Source organism: Anarhichas minor, unplaced genomic scaffold, assembly GCF_050575085.1.
Source record: "Anarhichas minor isolate MPS153535 unplaced genomic scaffold, ASM5057508v1 ptg000026l, whole genome shotgun sequence".
In the NCBI taxonomy this organism is placed as follows: Eukaryota; Metazoa; Chordata; class Actinopteri; order Perciformes; family Anarhichadidae; genus Anarhichas; species Anarhichas minor.
This window is the reverse complement of record NW_027466472.1, coordinates 16,267,188-16,294,098: the sequence shown is the minus strand read 5'-3', so window position 1 is coordinate 16,294,098 and position 26,911 is coordinate 16,267,188. Positions and strand designations below refer to the sequence as shown.

At 38.2% G+C, this 26,911-nt stretch overlaps 2 protein-coding genes across 6 annotated transcripts in view; one reads left to right on the top strand and one right to left on the bottom strand.

The window, feature by feature from the left end:
- The first annotated feature begins 120 nt into the window (after positions 1-120).
- Positions 121-18,012, top strand: dclk1b (doublecortin-like kinase 1b). 2 transcript variants are annotated; one of them, XM_076100366.1, is made up of 16 exons: positions 121-133; positions 3,489-3,851; positions 4,109-4,455; positions 10,874-10,973; positions 11,750-11,866; positions 12,041-12,135; positions 12,829-12,916; positions 13,013-13,182; positions 13,598-13,717; positions 13,979-14,125; positions 14,946-15,079; positions 15,252-15,329; positions 15,494-15,590; positions 15,726-15,806; positions 15,909-16,022; positions 17,806-18,012. In XM_076100366.1, exons 1-16 carry the CDS (start codon positions 121-123, stop codon positions 18,010-18,012), a joined length of 2,271 nt encoding a protein of 756 aa, XP_075956481.1. The 2 variants fall into 2 exon arrangements, with proteins under 2 accessions (XP_075956481.1, XP_075956482.1); XM_076100367.1 differs by lacking the exons at positions 121-133; positions 3,489-3,851; positions 4,109-4,455; positions 10,874-10,973; positions 11,750-11,866 and adding exons at positions 10,209-10,227; positions 16,737-16,804 and having other exon boundaries at positions 12,829-12,910; positions 17,800-17,863.
- A 3,760-nt stretch (positions 18,013-21,772) lies between these two features.
- nbeab (neurobeachin b) overlaps positions 21,773-26,911 on the bottom strand; it is a 192,236-nt gene continuing 187,097 nt past the window's right edge. For all 4 annotated transcript variants that reach the window (XM_076100866.1, XM_076100863.1, XM_076100864.1 and 1 more), the window contains one exon: positions 21,773-21,863. In XM_076100866.1, the coding sequence (XP_075956981.1) occupies positions 21,773-21,863 (91 nt within the window). The remainder of the gene's footprint in view (positions 21,864-26,911) is intronic.

Sequence of the window (26,911 nt, the reverse complement as noted above, 5' to 3'; positions counted from 1 at the left end):
CTAGTGGCTGTATGTCTTACATGTTAATTACAGAGTGTTTTTATAGTATAATAAACTGACGGTTTATTCTGTTACTTATAAAACTTGAACATCAACAGAGGAAAAAAAAATTTATATTTTATGTCCAGCCAGGGTTGGAGTTCTTTTTATGGGCTTCATGGGATTTTTTTAGTGCTGCCGAGTCAGCATACAAATTTAAATAAAACTGGGCTTTGTTGCACTTTTAGTCAAACATGCTAATTTATAATATTAACATCTGTGTGAACCTGTGTACCGTGAAAGAACAATGTTTACAAGATTAGCATCAGGGAAGCACGAGTTACCATTGGTCAAAGGTCACTGATGGTAGAGCAACAAGAACCACCAGGCCATGAGTCACATCCCACAACACATGGCCAGAAGATGCGTGTGGCCCCACATGTGGTAAAAAGGTTGGCTGATCACTGATGACATGAAAGCACATGAAGCTGGGTTCAGAAATGCAGAGTTCGGATGTATCCAGTTATTTTCCACCGACTGAAACGAGGCAGAGAAAGATTGATCCTGGCACACTGGCAGCATTTGTCCCCAAGGAACAGACGATTTGTCCAACAGTATTGGCGGGGCATGCACTGTGGTCAGACCGTCAGCTGGAAGAAGCATTCGAGCCGTTGTCAGAGGATTGGTTATTGTGCTAGATGTCCGATTTACTTGTTGACAGATCTTCTGCTGAGTGCATCTTCTTGAGACATGTTCTGAAATGGAATACTAAATCACACTGCAGGAAAGATTCTCCAACAATGCAATACATTTATTTGAAAATTGCTTTCCCATGCTTATGAGAGTTATTTTTTATTTATTGGTTTATTTGGTTAGGGCCAGTGCACATTAATAAAACATTCCTGTAAATGTGCCAGAGTTAGCCAAGAGGCTATTTTTCATCTGTAGTCTCATGGCAGATGTTACACATGTTAGTCAATACAACTGCATCAAAAGACACAAAATACAATACAGCAAATAAATATTCATACCCTCAGTTGACTTCTTAGGGGCTGGCTTTGCTCTGTGCGAAATATTCTTCGTTAGTCGTAATAACTCTTTGGCTAGGACAGTATGTACCATAAATTCTGTGGCTTTTGTATGTTTTTCCTGGAACTACTCACATTCTCCTCAACAGCTTTATTTACCTGTGGAAAACAAGACATTAAGTCATGAAAATGATCGCAGCAAAAGATTGTCTCCCCATGCTGCCAAAGGGATGCAGTAGACCTACTTTATGCTCGGAGGTAGAGTCTCCTTCAGGTAGTTCATGTACCTTGCATGAGCTGTAATGTGGTTGCTTGGTCTAACTGACCATTGACAAATGGCAGAAGGTCACACAAGCATCAACAAGATGTTCTGATTTGTAGCCTGTGGAATGTATGAGGATTTGTGAATATATACTGTAAACATGACTCAAAACTTTTGAGTCAAAAGTTATTGTTGATACAGTTTCACCAGTAAAATTATTATCCCCAAATTAGCAGAATTACACGCACACAAACATAATGTACAAAATTCCCTATGACTGCAGAAAACACAAGAATTTTAGCAGATAACCACTTTTAGTTGTTTTGATCACACAATCTGGAAGTCTAACCTCCCGTTCTGGTCCTTGTAAGAATGAAGAGAAGCCTGGAGGTCACGTTCCTTTTTTGAAGAGCGGTAGCACTTCTCTCTAGTAAGTTCATCTTTAAGAACCTCCTTTGTCCTTACAGCAAAAAAAAAAAAACACTGTTGATTCACATATTAAGCAACTTAATTTTAAACAAAGGAAGATGAAATGTGAACATGCTCTTCTCTAGTCAAGTACATTTTTTATGTATCACAACCTGTACAGCATTTTCAACTAATATTTTAAGATACAAAATGTTGAAGGTAAAAAGAAAAGTAAACTTTTCAAAGTTACAAGTTTGTCCATTGTTTTAATATCTTTTAGTTGGACCGCCTGATCAGAAAACAACCTTCAAAATGTTGATGTTAAGTGAATTATGCCTGCAGCAGGCCAACTGGACAGAAGCCGTATAATAAAGTAATTGGTTACGTCAGGTTGAACAAATTCAAAAATGCTGATACTCATAAAAGTAACATTATGTCACTTCCTAGACCCACTCCTCCTCTCCCACATCAAGTATTCACTCAAGATGTTGGTCTATGGAAGTGTGACAGACTGCTGTGAATATTTGGATACAAAAACACGTGCAAATTACCCATTAGGTGGTATTCTGCTCATACTTAATTGATGTTTATTAGTTCCTGTGCGTCCTTCACCCGCTCGCCACACTTATCCACGCGCTCCAGGTGAACCAATTAATTACAAACATCACCTACACCTGTGTGGGTTGGTCTCAAACAGGCCAGCTACCTTGTCATATTACATTTGGAGTGCAGTATTAGCGCTATCTGTAACCCCAGCATGTTACTCTGCTCGGTCACCTTGTGAGGGTATTTTTAACACCTAATTTCCTGCAGTGGAATTTACATTGTATATATTAACGTTAGGTTTAGCCTACTTGGTTTTGAATTGAACACTAGCTGGCCAACGACAACGTTACAAATTCATTGAATATGGTAGATTGGTAGCTTTAACCGTTTAAACGCTTTTCTGTCCTTGTGTGCTAATTAGTGAATGGCGATATGTGGATCTGTTGTATTAATATGTAACGTTAGCTATAAGTATCACAGGTATGAGGTTATGCCAAGCAGGTCAACGTGAAGGCGCACTGAGGTTTCTATGAGGGCGTGTTCTGACAGCAATGTGCACGAGGAGCGCTGACCCCCAAGCGGTCTGATGTAAATCACTGCGATGGCAGAATGGGAGAGGAGGGGAGAGGAGAGAAGGGGAGGGTGGAGGACACCGGCTACAGCCCTGCCTCCTCTCTGCATGCGAACACACAGCGGAGTAGGCAGGCGAGCAGGAAGACGGCACCATCACGGGGGCAACAAAGGGACGCATGTTTAATCTACAAGGCATCAAATGAATAAATGATTCATTGAGATTCAAGTTCTGCTTATAGGAAGAAAAAAAAAGGCTTTATTGCATTTGTCCTGGCCTAAAAGGTAAGAGAGATTGCACCAGTACAAGAAAATCCATATGTTCTAGACCATTTTCTTGCTATGTTATATATTTTTATTGTTTACCTATCAATACGCTTTCAGCCACCGTTCTGTACCAGACTTACACTGGTGGATGGTCTAATATCCATTGCAAATGCATGTGAATTTCATTGCTGTAAAGATTGAATTGAGTATCACAAGGGAGCATGAAATGGGTGTGACATGTTAATTCATGATGTGTGTAGGAGCAGCAGCAGCAGTAGCAACAAAGCCTGTATCAGTGCTGTATCAGGAGTGTAAACAACTGTCAGAGAGCCTAATTGCACTATGTCTTATACAAATTCAAATTGAATGGCATATTCAAAAAGTAAGCTTTCTCCCTGTATTACTTATGATCTAACAGCACTGCACAGACATGGAGCTGGAGCACTTTGATGAGCGGGACAAGGCTCTCAGATACACCCGAAGGGGCTCAAGAGGGAATGGGCTCCCCAGTCCCACTCATAGCGCTCACTGCAGCCTGTACAGAACCAGGACACTGCAAAAACTGACCTCAGAAAAGAAGGCCAAGAAGATTCGTTTCTATCGCAATGGGGACCGCTACTTCAAAGGGATTGTGTATGCCATTTCTCAGGACAGATTTGGGTCTATAGAAGCACTGCTGGCTGACCTCACTCGATCTCTGTCAGATAATGTCAACTTGCCACAAGGGGTGCGGACCATATATACCATTGATGGGACAACAAAGATCACCTGCATGGACCAGCTGGTGGAAGGTGAGTAGTGTTCTTGAATTGTTGTAAATTTGCTCCAGATTATGTTTATATTGAGTAATGTGAGATCAATCAAGCCACAAACCCCACCAGCTAATTCAGATCAAAACAAAATGCGCGACTTACCCCATCTTGTACAGCAGAATAAGCCAGTGTCACACTATCATGTGATAATCACTTTTTTTTTTAATCTTCCAATGCGTCTCAGCTTTTGTTTGTGGGAAAATCAAAAAATCTCTTTCTGTCTTGATTTTCTGCAGGGGAGAGCTATGTTTGTGCATCCATAGAGCCCTACAAGATGCTGGACTACACAAAGAATGTAAATCCCAACTGGGCTGTTGGTGGTTGGACTGCTGTGTCCATCCGTGACCCTTCTTCCCTTGGTAGCGCCATGGCTGGATCCCCGGAAACCAGGGAGAGCAAGGACTTTATCAAGCCCAAACTGGTAACCATTGTCCGCAGCGGAGTAAAGCCTCGCAAGGCCGTACGGATCTTGCTCAACAAGAAGACTGCACACTCCTTTGAGCAAGTCATGACTGACATCACAGACGCCATCAAGATGGACTCTGGACTCGTCAAAAAGCTATATACTGTTGACGGCAAGATGGTAGGTGTTAAGTTTTCATTTCTAGTGGTGATTCTGTGAGCCTCACTTTCACTCATTTTCCCCAACATGCTTCCGAGTAGGGTATACTGGAGAAATTCCATTTTGGTAATGGCTAGATAAAATAATTTGGTTGTTTTTCTTTATACTTTTTAGGTCCAACAACATTTTTTTATATTCTTATATTTAAACTTCAGAAAAAAAGAATGTAATACACTGTAGAATATGATGACACATTAGCTGTGTGTGTGTAATGTTACTTTCTTCTGAAGTACACAGTCAATATTAAGTTTGTATAGCTAGCTACAGTATGTATGTCACAATATGTGATATGGTGTCTACTGGTAAATTAAGGAATCATATCTACTTTAGTTTGTGAAAGTCACATAGGCATTGCCCTACCTCAGTCTGTGACTTCAAGGGCTCCCTTTACTCAGAGGGGAAGCAGTTGGTAAAGCTGGTTGCACATTTGTAACAAACATTGATTCATCTGTTTTGAAAATTAACCTAATTTCCATACATTTAAGAGATGTACCCTTTTATATAGCCCATATTCTACTTGTTGCTGTTTATTTACAGTATGCTTATTTCAAAGGGAAGCAGCCAGGACAACCTTAAGCTCTCTATACTCTGAGAGACTGTCATTATCTTACACCCTGTTCCACCACTGATCAATTTATTGGGGAAGTAGAAATGATGCTTTTGTTGGATATAAATCACTGGTATGACCTTGTCTTATCTGTTCATAGCTTGGCTGTGTGCAGCACCGAGATACATTTGGTTGTGGAGACTAGTATTTTGTTGTTTTAGTTTAAATGTTCTCTCCACATGCTGTCTTCCCATTTGTGTTACTGTATCTCGCATAAGAATCTTACATCAGCACACTGCACATGAGGCAGACCTGGTACACATTTCCTTCAATCCAGGCTGAGTTATTCTGGCACAGAAAGGGAATTTTGAGGTTTTAAAGAAATATAACTTTTCCACTGTCATTCTCTGAAAATTGCTTTCTCTGAGAGAGAGAGAGAGAGAGAGAGAGAGAGAGAGAGAGAGAGAGAGAGAGAGAGAGAGAGAGAGAGAGAGAGAGAGAGAGAGAGAGAGAGAGAGAGAGAGAGAGAGAGAGAGAGAGAGAGAGAGAGAGAGAGAGAGAGAGAGAGAGAGAGAGAGAGAGAGAGAGAGAGAGAGAGTGTGTGTGTGTGTCCGGTAGGTTCAAAGTCAACTGGGAAAATGTACTAACTGTATTACAAGAAATGGGTTTCTAGTACCCTATCTCATATTCCTACTAAACAGTAGCACACTGTTGAATAGTTACAGTATTGACTCAGTGAGTTAGTAATACACACAGATACAGTAGCCATTATTTACATTATTATACTTTGTTTTACATCCTGGCACAAGTGCCTTATTTCACACTACATTTTACTCATAAGTAATTCATATTCTTCTAGATATCATCACAGTTATGGGGGATGTGGGCCATTATGGGCTGATTTGATTGGATAACACTTAAGTGGCAGCTTCACATAGAGCTCAACTGACAAACATTAGTTTCAAAACATCCCACAGAAATAACCAGCTTTTTAACGGTATCACCTGCATGCTGCATTAGTATCCTTATCACACAATCCTGTTATTTTATTTTCTTCTGATGGTTTCTATGGTGACATGGTTTCCTGAGCTGGTTGCTAAGGAACAGCCTCTGCGGCAGAGCAGTGCAGTAGTGATGTCAGGACTGTAGGTGTAGTGTGAGAGGGCTCATAGCGGCAGTGCTCGGCCTGACGGCCTCTTGATACACATGGCGGCAAGACGGAGCACATGGCTCAGGTATAATCCCATTCTGTGATGGTGCGTAGAGCCAACAGTTAAGGATTTTCACAACGGCAAACAAATCTGCCTCCAGAAATCCTCTGAATTGTTTTAGGAATACAGATTGTTTCGCAAAGAATAAACGGGCATGCCATTGCTATAGATCAAAGGTATATGTCCATTGTGTATACTCTGAAAGTAAAATATTAGAATTTCTTTCTCTGGTTCTCCATTTGTCTCTTACACAAAGTATCTTTGCTTATTCAGCTTAGTGGTTTGTTATGCATGTCTGGTATTGGTGTATTTGCTGCAGTTTTAAAATGATTATTATAATTTCTGCTGATAACTTCAGTCAGTCATGTCTATCCCTCTTGATTCCTCTACTGCAAAAGTCATCGACAGACAAGTTCTGTTTTCACATTTGTTTCCGAGTCTTTAGATTCACGTTTAGTGGATCTGCTTCTCGGGTTGCTCTGCTTGATGGCTGTGATCCCTGGCCAAATGGGCACAGCCAAGTTAAAGTTTTTGGGTTGCAGATGACTAATAGTTTATAAAACATTATCCACACTGAAAGCTATAAATAAACAATCTGCAGACGAGGTCCATAGCAAGAATACAGGCCATGGCTTGGTATGTTTGTGTGGGATGGAGCAGAAAACATTTGCATGACGTCTGAGTATGTCTGAGGAGACTTAGGCCATGGCATTCCATATGGTATGGCTCTGCTCTGTAATGGTATTATGCACATTGCAAACTTCTGTGTTTTAGAGTCAACACTTCTTGTTGAAATAGATGTCAAAACAGCCACCCAAGGACGTAGCCTGGCATGACATCAATGCAGGAAAGCAGAGTCTTAATTCTGCATCGTAAAATTAGTAAATCAGTAGATGTGAAAAACATTTTTACATTTAAGAAATGATATAGTGGAAGAGGTTATGAAACGTATGGTGCCCCGTTTGTCAGAGAGTAGAACCTTGAAAAAAATTTCAAGTTGACCTTGACTCTGCCATTTCCTGGTTTGTCCTGTGTGTGTCCATACTGAATCTCTATTGGTCTCAGCTCATACCACAGATGTCATTCCTGTATGATGCATAGTGGCCATATTTTAAAATCGATTATATTTCACAAAATGATTATAAAAGAGCATCACATGATGTTCTCCTGCAATTCAGTGACATTAACGTAAACATACTGTAGGTTTGGTTTTGGTTTTAGGAGACCTCCCAGGGATGGTATTTAAGATATTTATTAACAATAGAAAGACTAACTACCTTCTGGTGTGAATGTAACATAGTGAATTAAATTACTTTTTTTGCTGTTGACGGAATAAATGATTTTCAAACCCTGCTATTTTTAAATATCTCTCTGTAACTAAAGGGTAGAAAGAAGGATGAAGGAGGTAGTGAGGATGTCTGGCTTTCTGCTCAGCTACTGCTGTGACTTGGCTGTTAAACACAGAACAATGACATGCTCAGTGTCCTCCTGCATTTGGTGTGTAGAGAAGACATTTTCTGCCTTATCCTCTTTTTGTTCTGGGAGGCTACTCATTATGCTTGAGCCAAAGTGGAAGTTGCTGTTGTACTTTAATTTGTACACTGCAGAAAAGTAAGAGCATTTGTAATGAGAACTAAGATATGTCTGTATACGTAAATATAGATATGCATTAATTTAACATTTAAACATATTTTAAATATATTGACACATCTGCTGCTAAAATGCATACCTTGTTAGAACTACTAAAAGCTAAATATAGAAATTGAAGACTAGGAGCTTGTGATTAGGAATGCTGAAAATGTGAGGGCTAGAGTTATCGCTCATATGTGTGCTTGAGTTATGGGTGTGTCCTTATGGATGTACTCATAGTGCTGACTTGCAGTTTTTAAGGCAGCTATTACTCTAATCTTTCTATGCAGCAACTGCAGTTATGTCACAAAATTCTGCAGCACACCCAATCTGAATATTGGATAATGTATGTCACTGAAGATACTGTTTTCCATCCTCTCTTTCTACTGGACATTCTTAATCCTACAGGATACAAATTTGAAAAAAGTAAAACATGCTCTGAAACTGTAAATGAGGGCAGTCCATGCAAAATGAACTAGAACAATTAGAAAATTGCGTGTGAAGATGAGTCATGTTTCTCCCTGACATTCTGAGTGACCGTCATGCGCTTCAAAGGGGAGATTCAGCACCCTGGAGAGCTCCACCTGTCTACTGTTTGAGCAATGCTTTATTACCAGTTTGTGTCTTGTGTGTAATCTATGGTCTGTACTGAGGCTCAGATTGATTAGATTCCAAAGCATGCATACCTCCCGTTGTTTTTCAAACAGATAAAACCCTGACGATCAATATTTGTACAGGTTGCTTCAGAACTGCTAGGTGTGTGTGTGTGTGTGTGTGTGTGTGTGTGAGTGAGTGAGTGAGTGAGAGAGAGAGTGAGGATGGTAGGCCTTATGGAGCTGCTGTGTCACTCAGCCAGCAGGCATCAATATAAAGCACAATCACAAATGCCTCACTGACGCTGCTCCATCATAAGTTTGGCGTTTTCCTATTTCCTAGTATTCCAGATGAACAATATGCAATTAATGTAATATATCATAAATGTAATATGAGTTATTTAAGAGTTACATATAACCGATAAAGAGTGGCTCTTGTTAAATCAGCGAGACACATTTGACTCAAAACCTTTATATGAAGCAATCCATATTTTGTCACTCTATAGTTGTTCACATATTTGTTGTTTTGAGGGTGTGCATTGTTGATTAGATCTCTGATCCTATTGGGGAACATTGTCACTTCTTTCTACTCAGATTTACTTATTGCTTAAGATAGAAATGGAGAGTTATAGTGGGTGACCATTAACCATAGGTGTGAAGCCAGATTTCAACCCACATCTTCATAGTGACATGATGTTGTAAATGATTCTGTCTTACCTAGACTGATTGTGGCGTTGTTCTATTGTCTGCAGTTTGTAATGTCCAGTACCTCAGATATGCTCTGACGGGACAATCTTAAAGCAGTCGTGTCTCTCTCATCGTCTCAAACTCAGCTGTGATTCTGTCTGGTCTCCCTGGCGACGGCTGTGCATCTCTCCTCTCTTCGGGATCTCACACTCTTGGAGGAGGGGTGGGGGGCAGGGGGGCTGTCAGAGTGGACCATCTGCAGAGAAAATGTCCATATTAAACCTCCCTCTGTGCTCAATTTTATAAAAAGATTTCATGGTGAGAATTACCTGTACCTATTTATATATTTATCTGTAATGTGCAAAAAAGTAATTCCGATCCCTTTGTCTGGTGAACAATCCAGCATTTCAATATTTTGGATGAAAAATATCAAAGTTGCATATAGCGTATTCTTAATTAATTGACCATTGTAAAGGTTACAATTCTTTCAAAATAATCTGAGATTTAATAAAACCAGACCATATTCACATTCATAACTAAGGAGGATGCTAACATAACATTTAATATATGGTTAGAGGGCAGTCGGGTTGACGGACTGTGGTGGTGGCTTCTTTGTCCGTCCGCTTCATGTCAAAGCACTTAATTCATCTTATTAGGCTTCTGCTGAACTCCTCGTGGTTCTTAACGATGAGACAATAACTAATATGCACATATTAGATGTTTGCAATTGTCTCGTTATACAAACCTTTTTGTCCCTCACTACATTGTACGAAGACAAACCATGTTTTTAGGTGACAGTCATGCAGGTTCACCAGAAAGTCCTTCAGCTCAGACTCCAGTTGGGCCTTTGGCAGCGACCAGCCCTCCGCTGACAGACCTAGATCCGGCTTTGCTCACGCCTTTGACCTGCAGTCGGAAGCTCCGGCTTGAAGAGCTTCGCACCCTGCAGCAGCTTCTGGCCAGGAGTAGAGCTTTGCCGCGCTGCAAAGTCAAAACAAGACAAATGTCCACTTAGTGACGAATAATTTATATGGAATCACATTTTTGATGATGGAGCATTTGCAGAGTCCACCCTTCTGTCGAGAAAAATTAAAACATTTTCTGGCGCGTTGCTGTAGTTCAGTACATCAATAACTCTGTTGAGTGGAAGGTCAGGACTCTATTAGCATCTTCATTTATTTATGACACTGCATCCACTGTGATGGGGTGCTGTGTCAATGACCACAGCAGATGCATCAACTCCGTCATCTAGTTTCTCTTTGTAGAAAAGTGAGGGTTATAATTTATATTTCTCTGATATTAATGAGATCAACGTGATATGTTATTTTAACAAAAGTTTTTAAACATCAAAGGCACTATTTAACTTCCTACCATATCATTTATTTCAGTTTTAGAGATTAGAGGCTTATTTTGTGGATTCAGTTTGTAACCTCTGATACTGAACCAAGATACTCATTAAAGTTTGAAAGTGGTTAAACACTTGACATGAGTGCAGCAACAGACTGTCTGTGTAATGAGTCAAAAATAATACCTACACTTGTAGCTTTCTAGATTGTTCATTTGATTTTTTTTTTGGAATGTTCCAGCCATTTCGAAAAAATGGTACCGTCTTTGGAATTAATATCATCTACAGTGTCACTGGGTAGAGTACACATCACTTATCAAACTTGTTTTTGAACTATAATTGAGAGAAACATCTCCATCTTCACCAGATCACCTGCCTTCAGGACTTTTTTGGGGAGGATGATATCTTCTTTGCCTGTGGCCCTGAGAAGTTCCGTTATCAGGATGACTTCAACTTGGATGAAAGTGGTAAGTGTATCTTCATCTATATGGTCGCTCAGTGGAGAAAACATGGGACTAACGCCGTTTGTGAATAGCTTTTTATCAAACCATCCTTTGTGGCCAAAGTAAATTCAGGATAGGCCAAACATGTGGAACTTTTATTGTTGTGCCTCTGCAGGTTTGTTCTCATACATCTATTCTTTCTAGTGCTGTTACTGCTATTGCTCAGACCTTTTGGAGCTCTACTAAAATGCAGTATAAGGTGTCGCTTCCATCATTACAAATCTTTTTGTTAAAAATGTAGACACCATATTTTTCAAACAGAGCAGGACTCTCAAATACCACATACTGAAGATCTGATTTCTGATTTTATTAAGACCACTTATGAATGAAAGGGTGTCAGAATAGCCTTAGTGGAGTGGTGTCACAGCTTTACCATAGTATTTATGCTTACAGTTGTTATAGTGAGGAGAGAGTTGGACTGAAATACTAATTTGCTTCACATTGAATACAGGTGATATGAAGGGCATTATCATTAGCGTGGCCTAGTTTATAGTTGTGGTATAAAGTTTGTGTGTTTGATGAATGTGCAGGTCAGAATGAAAGAGGATGTCATCACTAATACTTTGTGGCTCTGTGGTTTATAGGCTGTTGTACCCAAAAGAAAATACTTCATATTAATGAAATGTATCTGTCTGTCACATACTCAAGTCTGACAAAATGGTTGAAGAAGGTAGCCTTGTATTATCTAGGGAAATGTTGCTCCAGCAGTGTACGTCTTTAAGTGTTTTCTTTCTGTATAGACTGCAAGGTAGTAAAGTCTGCATCATATGGCCGGCTCCCCTCCGTTCAGGGTCTCTCTTCGCCAAGAGGTGGTGGGATGTCCCGCAGGAGCAAGTCCCCGTCATCCACTGGTTCAGGTGTGTGTGGGTGGGTGGGTGTGTGGGTGGGTGGGTCACTTGAAAGTAAATTTATTGTTTTAAATCTTCACACAGGTTTTTGATAGGATTGTAGGCATACATATACACTTGGTCTATCCTGCAGTATTTCATCATTATGCCGATTGTTTGTTTCCAATTCTAATGTACCGACAGCTAATGGCACTGCTGGCAGTCAGCTGTCCACACCTCGATCTGGGAAGTCTTCGAGCCCCTCTCCGACCAGTCCAGCTAGCCTCCGAAGACGACGGGTAATAAAAATGGATGTTCCCGTAAATATGTTAATGTCTTAAAGATGTATTTTATATGTTGTCATACATCATACCACAGCAACTTTGGGTAGGAGTTCAACAAATCTCTTCATCAATGTATATTATTTTAAAGTATTCTAGTGACATGGAATTAAACAGAAGCGTTCAACTTTATTGATTTCTCACCTTTAAAATATTGTCCAGAAAAAGAATCACCCAAACTTCATATCCCTCGGTAAACACAAGCTCTGTTCGTACATGTACTGTGATGCTTTAGAGCTATCTCTTGAGTAAAATATTGTTCGTACTGCAGCAGCACATTTTTGCTGTGATCTGGGAAGGACAAGCAAGTTTGAGACTGCATAGCACAGTCTACTCTGGAGCGAAATCCAATTTTCAGTGATACCATCATTAATTAATCATCAGGCTGGCTGTGTTCGGTATTGTGGCTGTGGCGGAGGATATTATTTTCTCTCAATCCATTTTGTAACCTCTTGCCAGTCTTTATGCTGGTGGAAAGGTTAGTATAATGGTTCACCAAGCTTTATTTGTCTAATTTTAAACAGCATACTCGAGGCTCGTTAGAGTGCAACAAGTCGGCTTTGTGAAAGCTTTGCCTCCTCTAAGGTTTGAGTAAAACAAGTGCATCAGTGTGTCTTTCGTTCTCAAATCATGGCTGTCTCTTATTTCCAGGGATCTCAACACAGTGGCTCTTCACTCTCTTTAGCGTCTACCAAGGTTTGCAGCTCAATGGATGAAGGAGATGGGCCTGGCAGTGAAGGTAAGAAGTAATCATTGTGGAAAAATACAGTTTGCAAGCAATGTAAAGGCTACTGTTCATGTCTTTAGATTATAGATCTTTTGTTTTTCTCCACAGCTGAGCCAGTGGATGAGTACCGCACAGTGCCTCTGCCCATAACAGAGAGGTACAAAGTGGGGAGGACTTTAGGGGATGGAAATTTTGCTGTGGTCCGAGAGTGTGTGGAGAGATCCACTGGAAGAGAGTACGCTCTGAAGATCATCAACAAAGAAAAATGCAGGGGAAAGGTGACCCTACCTCTACATCCGCTGACTTCAATTATCACATCACCAAGTTTGATCAAATTCACTATCAAGAAGTTATTTTCTGTGTACAATCTTGAGTTCTGGTTTGGATGCACTTTCATTGTTTTTCTTCATCAGCAGATGGTGCTATCTGCTCTGGGACAAAATTATCTTTCTTTATTTTTCATGTACCAGTCTAATATCAGATAAAGCTAATTAAGTAGTGTTAACGAGGATCAAAATGATTTCAACTGACGTTCCAAATTTCTGCGATGTTTAAGAAACTTGTTTGTCTTTCATATTCAGAGCAAACTTGACCCAGTCTCACATTCCACTGATCTGTTTCTGTATATATTATTTTCTCTATACAGTGTCGATAGATTTTCTTACTTTGATTGATCTTCCTTTTATTACCCAGGAGCACATGATCCAGAGTGAAGTGTCAATCCTTCGGCATGTGAAACATCCCAACATCGTACTTTTAATTGAGGAAATGGACACCTGTAGTGAGCTCTATCTTGTAATGGAGTTGGTTAAGGTAATACATATTTGTTAATTGTTCAAAGCAATTTCACGCTCAAATGTAGTAGAAATCCTATTTTAGGGATAATTGTGAAATTTTAGGTTCTGTTCAGATTTTTCTTAAACTAAACATCTTTTTTGTACCATAGTTTTATATCAATCCATCTAAATGGATTTTTACTTGATTCCTGTTAATGGATACAGCTACATCAGCCCATTAACATGGTTGAAAACTAGCAACCAGTGCTCTTTCACATCCCAAATACTCTTTCTCCAGGGGGGCGATCTCTTTGATGCAATCACCTCCTCAAGCAAATACACAGAGCGAGATGCCAGCTGTATGCTGTTCAATCTGGCAAGTGCCATCAAGTACCTGCACAGCCTCAATATTGTCCACAGAGACATAAAACCAGAAAACCTGTTGGTAAGTATGACCTACAAAGATTCTGTACTGGCAGTGAGTGGAGCCAAATTGTAAAAGCTTCCCATTTTCAAACCTCATAGGTCCATGTTCCTCTTTCCCGTTCCCATTGTCACTCTTCTCCTCAGTTTGTACATAGAATAGTTTGCACTTAGAACTAACAATTACACATGCATGAAGGCATGTAACATACATAGGATAAATACATTAAATCATGAAAAGAAATTACTGGACACAATTGGACAAGGTATTTACTGTGTCATATCACTGTGGTCATTTGGAACTCACGTTTCTAACACATCCCTTCTGTAAAGTCTGACCTAGATGTAAAATAGCTTTGATCTATTCACTAAAATTTTAGAAGCAGAATACATAAAGTATCTTAATCGAATCAATGCAGGACATTCATTCACATCAGCAAAAGAAAAGCCTGAGACTAAAACAAGGCACAAACCTCAATTACATTAAACTCATTCTCAACTGCACTTTTTATTTGAGCCTTTGCATTTATTACATAATATATTCATGTAATGATTTAAGCAAAAAACAAAATTTTATTCTACAGAGACCATCCGTATTTGCGTTGTTCTTTTCTGGTACTTTTCCAAAACGGTTTGTTTTTACTGTTAAGCAATTTCAACAAAATCCCTTCCCAGGTCTTTATTTCTTCAATTCTCTGTTTCATTCTTTGCACTGTGTTACCTAATTTTACACTCACATCAAGCACCTTAATGGAATCTTTGTCACAAAATGAATGAATATGAATTGGAGACCTCTTTACTTGCGGTTTCTCACTTTCTCTTATTGTGTGTGTGTTTCACAGGTGTTTGAACACCAGGATGGTAGTAAGTCTCTGAAGCTAGGGGATTTTGGCTTGGCTACTGTCGTCAACGGGCCCCTCTATACTGTGTGTGGCACACCCACCTATGTAGCACCAGAGATTGTCGCTGAGACCGGGTGAGTCCAGAGTCCTCATCTGAGACTTGATTATTAAGGCATTTGCTGTAAAAAGAAAAGTAGAAAAAAAATACCATTTACCCAATCAAAAACTTCTACAGTAATTCTTGTGAACTATTGCTACTTGCAGATGTGCTTAGTTGATACCTGATCTCTTCCTCTTCAATTACAGGTATGGCCTCGAGGTTGACATTTGGGCAGCTGGTGTCATCACTTACATACTGTTGTGTGGCTTTCCTCCTTTCAGTGGGTACGTGCTCCTGTATCAGGGTGTTTATTTTGAAGTATGATGTTTTAACCACATTAAATTGTCTCAATCATATTATTCAGAATGTCTATTGTATGGCATCACATTATAGACTATTATGTGGAACTTAGTTTGAGCTTCTAAAATACCTGTTTTATTTTCTACAGCAGTGGTGAAGATCAGGAGGCTCTCTTTGAACAGCTTTCGAGGGCCCAGCTTGATTTTCCTGCACCATACTGGGACAGTGTTTCTCAGACTGCCAAGGTTGGTGTCTGGAAGTGTTCTCCACATCTGCCATTGTTATTCTCCATGTGAAACACCACAATCTTTCAGTGGTGTGTTGAGATGGTGTCTCACATTAGCCATGAGTATCTAGTATAATAATGTGTCTTTATTTAGGATCTGATCACTGGGATGCTGCAGGTAGAAGTGGATCAGAGATATACGGCTGTACAGGTGCTTGATCACAGCTGGGTCAATGTAAGTTCAGCATTGTAAAGTTAGTCCTTTCACCGGCTATGATAGAGTGCACTGTGATACAGCAAGTAGAGTTTCTGAAGCTTTGTTCTTTGCATTTTCCAGGATGATGGTGTGTCAGAGAACAAGCACCAGCTGCCTGTGGCTGGGAAGATCAAGAAGCACTTCAATACCGGGCCCAAGCTCAACAGCACCACTGCAGGAGTGTCAGTCATTACAGTAAGCTCTGCACCCCTTCACACACAGCCACTGCATGCATCTCTGCATTCGTAGATTACATTTGGGCTCATTTTTTATGTGCAGCAATGATGCTTTAAATGTCATTCAGAATTGAGAAAAATCATTTTGAACCAGTGTCCCCTATATGCAACTGCAGCTTAAATCCTCATTCTGTGCAAAAGCTTTTTAACTTCATCCTTTGGATGTCATTGAAATTCAGTCGTGGTTCAGTTGAAACTAACATTGTACGTTTGGCAAAGCAGCAAACTAATCCATTAGCCATATTTTATCTTTTGTCATTCATAATTTAGTGACTTTCTGCTTTGTTCTCTGTATACATCAGTTCATCCATCTGCCTCTTGCTGCCAGGGCTTCCTGTGTGTGCTATGGTCTCTCATCCACTTCTTTTAGATTGACTGTCAGCACCGTCATTAGGAGATGTTATGAATAACAAAGTTGGCCTACAATGACACGGTTTCGGTTGATATGATTTCTTAAATAGTTTCAAAGCTGAACTGGATTTTTACATTTGGCTGTGTAAAGTTCACAGAATGTCAGTTGATAGTGACATGACATTTTTATGCCAGTTGTTGTCCTTCTCAACACAGCAGTTATAAAAAGAAGTTCAGAGCTGAGCACCTTAATCCTAATCAGGTCAGTGATTCTTTGAGTTCAAGGTGATCCTCTGAGTTGCGCTCATCTCTCTTTGCTTAGCTGCACCAGGACTTCACCATCCAGAGGTCAGTTTCTTTGGCTCACAACCATCATCCAGGATTGTACTAGAATTAGGTATGACGCAGCATAGCACAAATATGCAGTCAACCGATAGTGGACTTTTAAAAGGCTGTTATAATACCGATAGTTTGGGGCAGGAAAAAGCCGATATTCGATTCATCAGCCGTTACCAAACTGTAACGAAACATCACACTACGCATAAAACATCTGGGTGAGAGCCTTTTTATTTTTTAAAAAGAGAGGTGAAAGTTTCACCATGACATCAACTAGAGTTTATGACGTGCTTTACTTGGTTATGACCTCTAATTTGCAGTTCTTATAAGTCAAGGTGCTGGCATTGTTCATGTACCATCTTCAAAGGGTTTGGCCCATTGGCAGACAATGAAGCCCTTCTCATGCCTCGCCCCTTATCTAACTCATCAAATCCATCACTTTATCACGTTCTTTCATTTCACTAATGCTGTAGCTGTTTCCTCTTGTTTGTTCACTTTAAATGCTGCTTACTTATTCTACATAGAAAAGTTGCACATCCATTATGCAAAGTGTAGTCGTAAAATAGTCATAGTATAGTATGCCATAAAAAAGTCATACCATTAAAATAACAAAAAAATCCTGATAGTCATAGAAAAGTATGCCAAATATATCATAGTATGCTGTAAAAAATGTAATTTAAAAAAAGTAAAAGTATAGAATGCCATAAAAGAATATAGAAACTATTTATCCACTGGATTTTGTTTCAAGAGTAGAATGCATTTTTAAAATACATAAAGATGTCACACACCTGTCGTGGCAGACCTTTTTGTCTCTTGTTGTTGCCCCTGCTTTTGATGTATCACAAGATAAAGTTGAACTTTCTGTGTCACAAAAAGTTAAACTCTAAAGAGAATAGTAGTGCGGTAAATGCAGCTTTTTCCACATACAGCTATATGCAAACTTTAGCTCATCTAACATTTGCCAAGTGTCTCACTGGTGATTGATTGGATGCCACTCCTCATCTCGGGTCTCATGTGGAGCGCCTAACAATAGCTGCTGTGTCACCCTCTCTCAGACCACGCCACTTGATAAGGAGAAGCAAGTTTTCCAACGGAGACGCCACCCAGATGTGAAATTCGCACCCCACCTGCCACACGGTATCGGTGCCGGCGCCTCCCGCATTGCCAACCCCGTCTTCCCCGCCGCTGAGTTCACCTCTGAGACTGAGGACTATTCCCCAAGTTCGGCTGACACTGTTCGTTCACCCACTTCTCAGTTCTAACAGTCTCCCAGAGGCCACAGCCCACATCTACCCCTCTGGAGGTGGGAAAGGGTGGAGGGCAAAATGGAAAGACCCAACATTGGGTTCAGTCTGCTGAACTGGACATTCACAGGCTGCATACCAACCTGCACCTATTTAAGTTTTCCCCAGTCATAATACGTTTACTTTAATTATAAAATGCATTGAATCATAGTAAGGGACAAGTTGATCTCTAGATCAAAGAATACAATTTAAGAGCATGCAACTATTCTTTTATGTTTTCCCTTTTTTTTTATTTCTTCAAAAAGGTCACAAAACTGTAAACGCCTTATTTATTCACCAAACACTGGTTCATTGTAGTACCCTAGAGCCATCTACTGGTTTATATTGTATACTTCAGGAAAGACGGCCTGCTTCATGAAGCACTTAGCTTTTTAATGGAACATGTAAATAAAAACCATTCAAACCTTAGCTTTTAAACATTAAATTAAATGATTTTGTGATATGATGGTAAATTTAACTTATTATTGTGGTTTAAACACCAATGCTTGTTTAACAATTACTCTCAATACAACAGTAAGAGTCCCTTCCTGCTGTACTTTATGACTTTTAGATTTCTCTGTGCCGAGGTACTTAAAATTCTGGTGCATAAACCTTACGCACTGTTAAACAGGACTTAAGAAACTGAAATGAGATGCTGCTATATTGTACCGTAAGCATTATCGGTACTGAAATGTTTTTTTTTTGTGTAGGGCAAATATTGTCCTGCCACCCAGTACCATTACTTTTTTGAGGGTGGTAATATTTGACTATTGATAGTCCAGCTCACCTGGGTGCTTGAGGATGATTATTGAAACAGTAGATATGTTACATGTCTGTTTGAGTGGTTGTAATTCAGTGGTGGTACAGATGAATGTCAGTGCTGTGTAGTTGGTAGTAAGTGCATGTTTAAAGCCTGGCCTTGGCTTATATGGATTTAAGTACAATTAGGTGTAGTGCCCAATGAGCACAGTATCAAATGTGTCCTTCGAAATGCTGGAATGAGTGACAATGGATCTATTGCTGGTATTATTGGCAGCCAACTGACACACTTCTCTATCAGATGGGAGCTATTGGCTCTTGTACAACGTGGATTTTTTTTTAAGAAACAAGTTAAATGTTGTTGAACACAACAGTGCTTCCAGTAAAATCCATTATTTTAATATTTGTTCATTCAGTCAGTACTAAGAAGTCTTGCTCACCGGACTGTGTTCTCTCACCACTTCATACATTGGTTCACCAGAGACCAAATATGTGTTGGTGTGAATGTCCTGTTCCCTTCATCAGAGACTGTAACTTGCATGTGTGCTAATATGCATCCTAAATCAGTTGTATGGGTGTTCTACTGTTTGCTATACGCCTGTCAGATATCAAGTCATTTCTGTTGTCTTTGTACATGCTGTCTTGGTGAATGCAGTTCAGTTAAGGCACACTATAGTCATACCACAGCTAAGTTAAAACCTGTATACGTATTTTAACAGAAAAGTAATATCACACCACTAATTTTGTTGTAAAAGGGCTTTTAAGTTTTCGACTAGAAGGGATTGAACCAAAAAGTACAGGGTGACTTTTTGGGAATGTTTTGCTTTCATAATCTGAAAAACATTTAAAGTATATATACATTATGACAAAATGGTACTCTAAGACAACTGGGAATGTCAGTATTAGGTGGAAGCGGATGAAGAATGTGAATGCTGTATTATAGTCATCCATATTCCATTACTGTAAGGATGTTAAAAACTATTTAAATGATTAGAAAAAAACATTAAATCTTTTAACTAATGAAAAAAAAAATTGATTGTAGTTAAACATAATTCTAACAATGTAGCTATCTGCGATGAAACCAAACCTGGGAATAAAAAGGATTTAATTAATTTGTGACTTCTTTTTGCAAGATGACTTGTGGTGGACCTACTAAATCTGCAGCAACATATTTAGACAGCAGGTGGCAGTATAATCAAACGCAAGCTCATGACATCTTATAATTCCATTTATAGCATGCATTTACTGAGCACTAGCTATACATACTTTATCATGGGATTGCATTAATGCATGCATGAATGCTTTGGAGGCAGGCACACAAGTTAAAGCTCACTGGTATATTTATTCAGTTTTATTATAAACACAAAAGAAATAATGAAAGCAGCTGAATTTAGTTATAATCACAAGCTTCAAACATCCCACCTCTTTCAAAATGTATGCAAAAACAATTGATAATGCAACTAAAATATATAAATTATAGCATATTTTAAAATATATTACACTAAATCAAAATGCACTGCTTAATTGTAACATACAAATCATACAAATTCACAATGAGAATTATTTCACAGGACAGCAAAGTGTAAACCCATAGCCTTGATTAGTTGTGAGCATGTAAAACGTCAGCTTTGGGTAGGGTGGTGTCTGGTAGCACCGTTGGAAAATCAAAATGCAAACTCAAAATGTATTTGCATATTTTTGTTCATTTTAAATTCTCAACTCACAGCGACAGACTTCTACAATTAAATGCAGACACAATAGCTTTCACATCACCAAAAATAGACCATAGTCATTCTTGTAACACTTCATCCATCCTTTCGATAATTTGTCAGGCAGCTGAAATCCTTAGACCTTTACAACAACTAAGTGATAATATTGCTTACCAATGTGTCTCAGCATGAACTGGTGTTCATGAATTCACATATACAAAATAAACAAAACTTTTTGCAAAAATAGGCAAACTGAGATGGACAAGTAACAGTACTAATGTTTGCATTTACAACAATTGCAGACCGCCTTTTAAAATGACACTTCCTTTGACAACATTTCTTACAGTTTTAGCACAAACACCGTAACAGTCATGAGATACTACTCAACAAATCTGGTATTAAATCCTCTGGATATGTTTTTGGAAGAAGCTGAAACAAACAAAAGATTGATAACTGCTGTTTCAAATGTCCCACTGGCATTGATAAACTAAATGGTCCGTGATTCAAAGTTAATATGGAAATATCACAATTTATTGTCATGATTTAAAACAAATATTTCACAAAGGACTAAGCTCACACTGAATTTTACTTTTCTTCCACATAGACAATCAAATACAACAAACAAACAACATTTTGTCTTTTCACATACACATACATTTGACCACTGTTAACAATGGCCATATACATGTATTATTAACCAACTAATATCTGAAGTTCAATGAAGACAATTTTACATAGCTTATGTGATATGTCGGTAACATGGTGGCTAGTTTAACAGCATTTAGATCTTTTTCTCAGCCTTTACAGAGAAGAAACACTTCACACTGTCCATATTTACAGTATAAGTTCACTTTTTTTTTAGAAAAGTGTTCCCAGTGAGATATGTATCTGCCATACAAATGTTGTATAAATGTTCCTAACGAGGATTCATTTTGTTTTGCATTTTCACAGTTTAAAACTTTAACGCTTACATGTATGTTTTAGTAACTGTGATCTCAGTGTCTCTTTGCCCAGATCAACAGAGCTGTTTGAGTTGGAGAAATGCATCAGCTGGTGCTCGGGTAAGACAAGAAAACCAACAGACACATAGCAACAAGTTTGCCTCAGAGGCCAGATGAACACATGTAAACACACCTTGCTCTTCATTAGTGTCTCCATGGTGATGTTCTCTAGCCCACTGGCTCTCCTCCATCTTCTGCAGCACACCTCGGTCACTGGTTGGTAGGTATTTCTCTTAATCCTCCACACTCCCTGCATTGATCCGTCTCTCCTCAGTACCTGTTTTGATGCTCGTAGTGCCATCGGTTGAAATCAATGTTAAATGCCACGATGCTGCCGGAGGCCATGCCTGTGATCAAAGTCCTGAAGAGCAACAAAACCATGAAATGAAATCCTAATGTCAAGAAACCGATTATAAACATAGAACGCTACATTAATCTCATTTTGTCGTATTGTGATGTTTTCATATTTCAAAGGTGTATGTATACATGCAAGGAACTAATGTATTAAAATGTGTTCATTGATAAAGATTATTTCCGTAGTGTTGAATGAAATTAACACAGGAGGTCATCAGGGGCTCTGACTTTAAATCACGGGATTCCATCTGACAACTGAAGTAGATCATTGACTCCTAGTATCTTTCTGCAACCAGTCTGCTCTTGTGTCCGAGGCCGACTGGTATGTAGGAAAAGCAGCTGATTTCACAGGGTCGTCTTGTACTGCTACAGCCCAAGGGCTTAAATGCTCAAGTACAATGAACAGAGCAGCAGCAGAATGTGCCTCTGTAAATCGAGTTGCGGTGCATGGCTCACTTGCGTTACCTAATGTCAACTTACTGATGAAAGATGTTGTAAACGAATTAAGGGGTTCCTAAAATATGTAACGGAAGTGATTTGTTTAGTGGCGTTGAAAGAAATGTTAAAAAAATAGCATAGTGCTTAATTTCAGTATTTTAAAAAGAAATCTGTGAACAAATTCCATCCTTAATCTAACCATTCTCTGCTTACCTTAACAGGTGGTGCAGTCACTCATGGTGGTGCAGTTATTCTGCTCAAGAACCAGGCCTCTGTTTTGGGCCGGATCATAAGTGCTGAGAGGCAATTGACTGGTGGTTGTTAAGTGTAGCTTGAATGTTCAGACTCTATAACCTCTCTTGACTGCCAGGGTCACATGATGACGTCAGGCTTATAGCCCCAGAGCGAACACTGTTCCCTCTACGCCGCCAAGCCAGCACCCATTATATTACTCCTTACAAATCTTGCAGAGATGCACATGTTAAGGGAAAAACATGCTGCTGACCTGCCAATAGACTTTTGCAGTATCCATGAAGATACCTCAGTAACGTTTTGTTCCTAAGGCAACTGTAGGTTGTATTTAAAAGAAAAGCATGGTGGATATTCCACTAACTAAAATGCACAGTGACATATATACACGGACAGTAACGCAGTTAAGACGCGTTAACATTGTAGCACACACAGAATTTGTGTAAGCGAGCCCCTCCAATGACCAAAAAGCCAACATCACGTCTTGTTCTTATCATTCACTAAAATATGCAAACCATTTGGATTTGACTCTCAGTAGGGTTGGGCAATGTCTATCAAATTGGCACCTGAATATGTCTAAAGTAAAACATTGCGCTGGGAAACTATGTACTAGTAGTGCTTTTTTTTATGATCGTGAAATTGTGTTCTTTTATGACCTACTATGACTTTTTTGTGACATTTTTATGGCATGCTATACTATGACTTTTTGTGATGTTTTTCATGACATAATAAACTAAAACATTAAATTACTTTTTTTTACTTTTTAAAAAAAACGATACTGACATTTTCATGACTTTTTTCGACATGCAATACTATTACTTTTTTTGACATGCAATACTATGACTTTTTCATCACTTTTTAAAATATACTATACTATGACTTTTTCATTACTATTTTCAAGATACCATATTATGACTTTTTTGTGCCTTTTTTCGACATTCTATAATATTGCCGTACTATGAAATTTTCATGGCTTTTTTGGACATACAATACTATGACTTTTTTCAAGATACTATATTATGAATGTTTGACATACTACAATATTACTTTTTTCGACATGCTATACTATGACATTTGCATGAACTAACAATAATATGGCTTTGTTTTGACTATTTTGACAAACTATACTATGACATTTTCATGGCTTTTTACGACATACTATGACTTTTTCGTGACTTTAATGCTCTACTATGACTTTTTTATGACATAATATACAACAATGCTATGACTTTTTTATTCATACTGTACTATTACTATATTACTAATTAATATAGTACGAAGTAATAGTATACAGTAGTTTAAAGCTACCCTGTAGCCCTAAACTATACTATTATTATAAGTTTTCTGTGCCTTCATTTCAGATGTGAGTGGGTACGTTTGCTCACAAGTTGTGTGCTTTGCCCGGTAGTGGTGCTTCACATTGCCGGTAATAATCATCACGGTCTCTCAATGTGTAAATCTCACTCGAGTCGGGAAGTCTATCAAAATACACATATTTGATTGGCTAAGTAGCATCACATGAGATGATTTACAACGCATGTAATTGGTCGGTGTGTTTCCTGGGCCGCTGACCGTGTGCCTTCCAGGGTCCAGATACAATGGCATCTTGGTCCTGATCCGGACTGCGGTCCACCTATTAGTGACCCCTGGGCTTTACTATGACATTTACATGACTTTTTTCGACATAATATACAAGGATGTTTTTATGACTTTTTCATCATACCATACTATTACTTTTTTCGACATACTACGCTATGACTTTTAAAAAAAGCTTTTTCCAATATACTGTACTACAACTTTGTGACACACCGCCTGGTACGGCAGTTGCACCACCCGAATGCTCTATAAAGGGTGGGGAAAACTGCTCAGCAGCACATCACCAGGATGGAGCTGCCATCTATCGAGGACCTCTACACAAAGTGATGTAGAAAGAAGGTCATCATGATTATCAGTGACCCCAACCACCCCAGCTCCAGACTGTTCTGCCTTCCAGCATCCGGGAATGCACCTCCAGGCAACGTGACAGGTTCATTCCATAGGACATTAGACTTTTGAACTTTTAAGCTCATCGCTATTGTGACTTTAAAAAGTTTATATTTACAGGTTTTCTTTATTTTATTTTATAATGAGCATTGTTGAAGGGAACCGGAGATCTAACATTTCCATTGTTTCTCTGTTATTGTTGTACATATGTTAAATAAAAAACATGAAACTATTTGTATGGCATTTCCTACAATGTTTTAAAAAAATTATATGGCATACTATACCACTGACTTTTTATGGCATTCAATATTATGACTCATTTGATTGAATTTTTGACATGCTATACTATGACTTTATGTCTTTATTCAACAAACTGTACTATAACTTTCTTTGACATGCTATACTATGACTTATTTCGCCATACATAACTGATATTTTCATGGCTATACCACCCCTTTTCTGACATACAACATGATACATTTTTGCGACATGCAAATAGCATAGGATGTAGACTTTTTTCTACGTCCTATGCTATGAATTTTTCATAAATTGTTTCAACATACTACCTAAGACTTTTTACAACATACTACACTAAGACTTTTTATGACTTATTTCAGCATACGTGACTATGACGTTTTCATGTATTTTGTCAACATACTATACTACTTTTTCCACCACTTTTATGATCACTTTCTGAGACATGCTATACTATGACTATTTTCTACATCGTAGACTACTTTTTTACGAATTTTTACACATACTATACAGATCTTTTCATGACTTAGTTTCGGCATACTATACTATGACTTTATTCAACGTACTATACTATGACTTTTTTCTATGTGGAGCCTTTTTTCAATATTACTTTTTATGGCTTTTTACAAAATACTATACTATGAATGTTTTTGACATACTGTACTAAAACTTTTTCATGACTATTTTCAAGAAACAATATGACTTTTTTTGACATACTATACGATGACTTTTTCATGGTTTTTTTCGACATATTGAAAGGACTTTTTCGTGACTTTTTTAACATACTATTATGTTACTTTTTCAAAAAAACGATACTGACATTTTCATGACTTTTTTCGACATAATATACTATTACTTTTTTTGACATGCAATACTATGACTTTTTAAAATATACTACACTATGACTTTTTCATGACCATATTATGAATTTTTTCGACATACTATACTATGATATTTTTAGGACTTTTTGTTACATTTTTCAAAAAACTATAATATTGCTTTTTTAACTTTATTTGACAGAGAAGTTATTTCAAGTGGCGTGCTCGAAAAAGAGAAAAGTGGACAGCTCAATCAGAGGCTTTAACCATATGCTGTATAACCAAGAATGGATAATATCTTTCATGTTCATTCTTCACACAGACAATTCAAAACCAGTATGTCTCATATGTTCAGAGACCGTGACGATTATTAATATGAAGCGCAACTACCTGAAAAAGCACAACTTCTTTGAGCAAACGTACCCACTCAATCAAAATGATGGCACAGAAAAAAATAAACCTAAGAGCCCAATATGATCAGAATCCTAACATTAATTAACTGCCCAACAATGATGTTAACAGAGAGGAATAGAGCTAAAACATAATTGCATAGCTTTGATCGACATAACGCCACACCTGAATAAAATGAATACAAAGTTGCAGGGCAAAGAAAATTTACTTGGATACATTTTTCTCAAATTATTTCTCTTATTTTAAGAGTAATATTTCAAAAACTTTCTGTCATGTATTTCATTTGTTTTAAATCCAGCCCTTATTGTACTTGAAATGAGAGAAGAACCTTCATTTAGTATGTATTACTTATAAATTATCCAATAAATATTGTTGCCATATTATTCAATTGAACTTTCTTTATTTGATGTGACAGTCAGTTGTTGACTACATACATAGTTTGATATATATATATATATATATGGGACTAAATCATAGCACAAGTTAGACATTATTGTGATGTTCTGGACCTTTGCATGAGGAAATGAATACCCCTGTACTATACTATGACTTAATGAAATACTACACAATTACTTGTTTCTGATTTATTCCGGGCATAGAAGCTATGACTGACATGTCGAGATTTTTTTTATTACACACTTTACCATAATCATTTTGTAATCTTTTTTTTTGGGGGGGGGCCACATTTTTGTACGATTGACTATGCATTTTTGGTAACGTTTGGTAACATTTGGCACATTTTTGTGACACACTATACTATACTTTTTTATAACCTTTTTCATGTCAAAATACACTGCAACATTTTTCATTACTATTCTATGACATACCATACTATGATTTCTTTTGACATTTTCATGACATTTTCTTGCATTATTCATGAAATGAGATACTAAATTCTGAT

Excerpts from the sequence above, each read along its gene's own strand:
- dclk1b (XM_076100366.1), top strand. Across the intron at positions 12,917-13,012 it reads AGATGGGCCTGGCAGTGAAG|CTGAGCCAGTGGATGAGTAC; the intron begins GTAAGAAGTAAT and ends TTTTCTCCACAG. Across the intron at positions 15,080-15,251 it reads GAGATTGTCGCTGAGACCGG|GTATGGCCTCGAGGTTGACA; the intron begins GTGAGTCCAGAG and ends CTTCAATTACAG.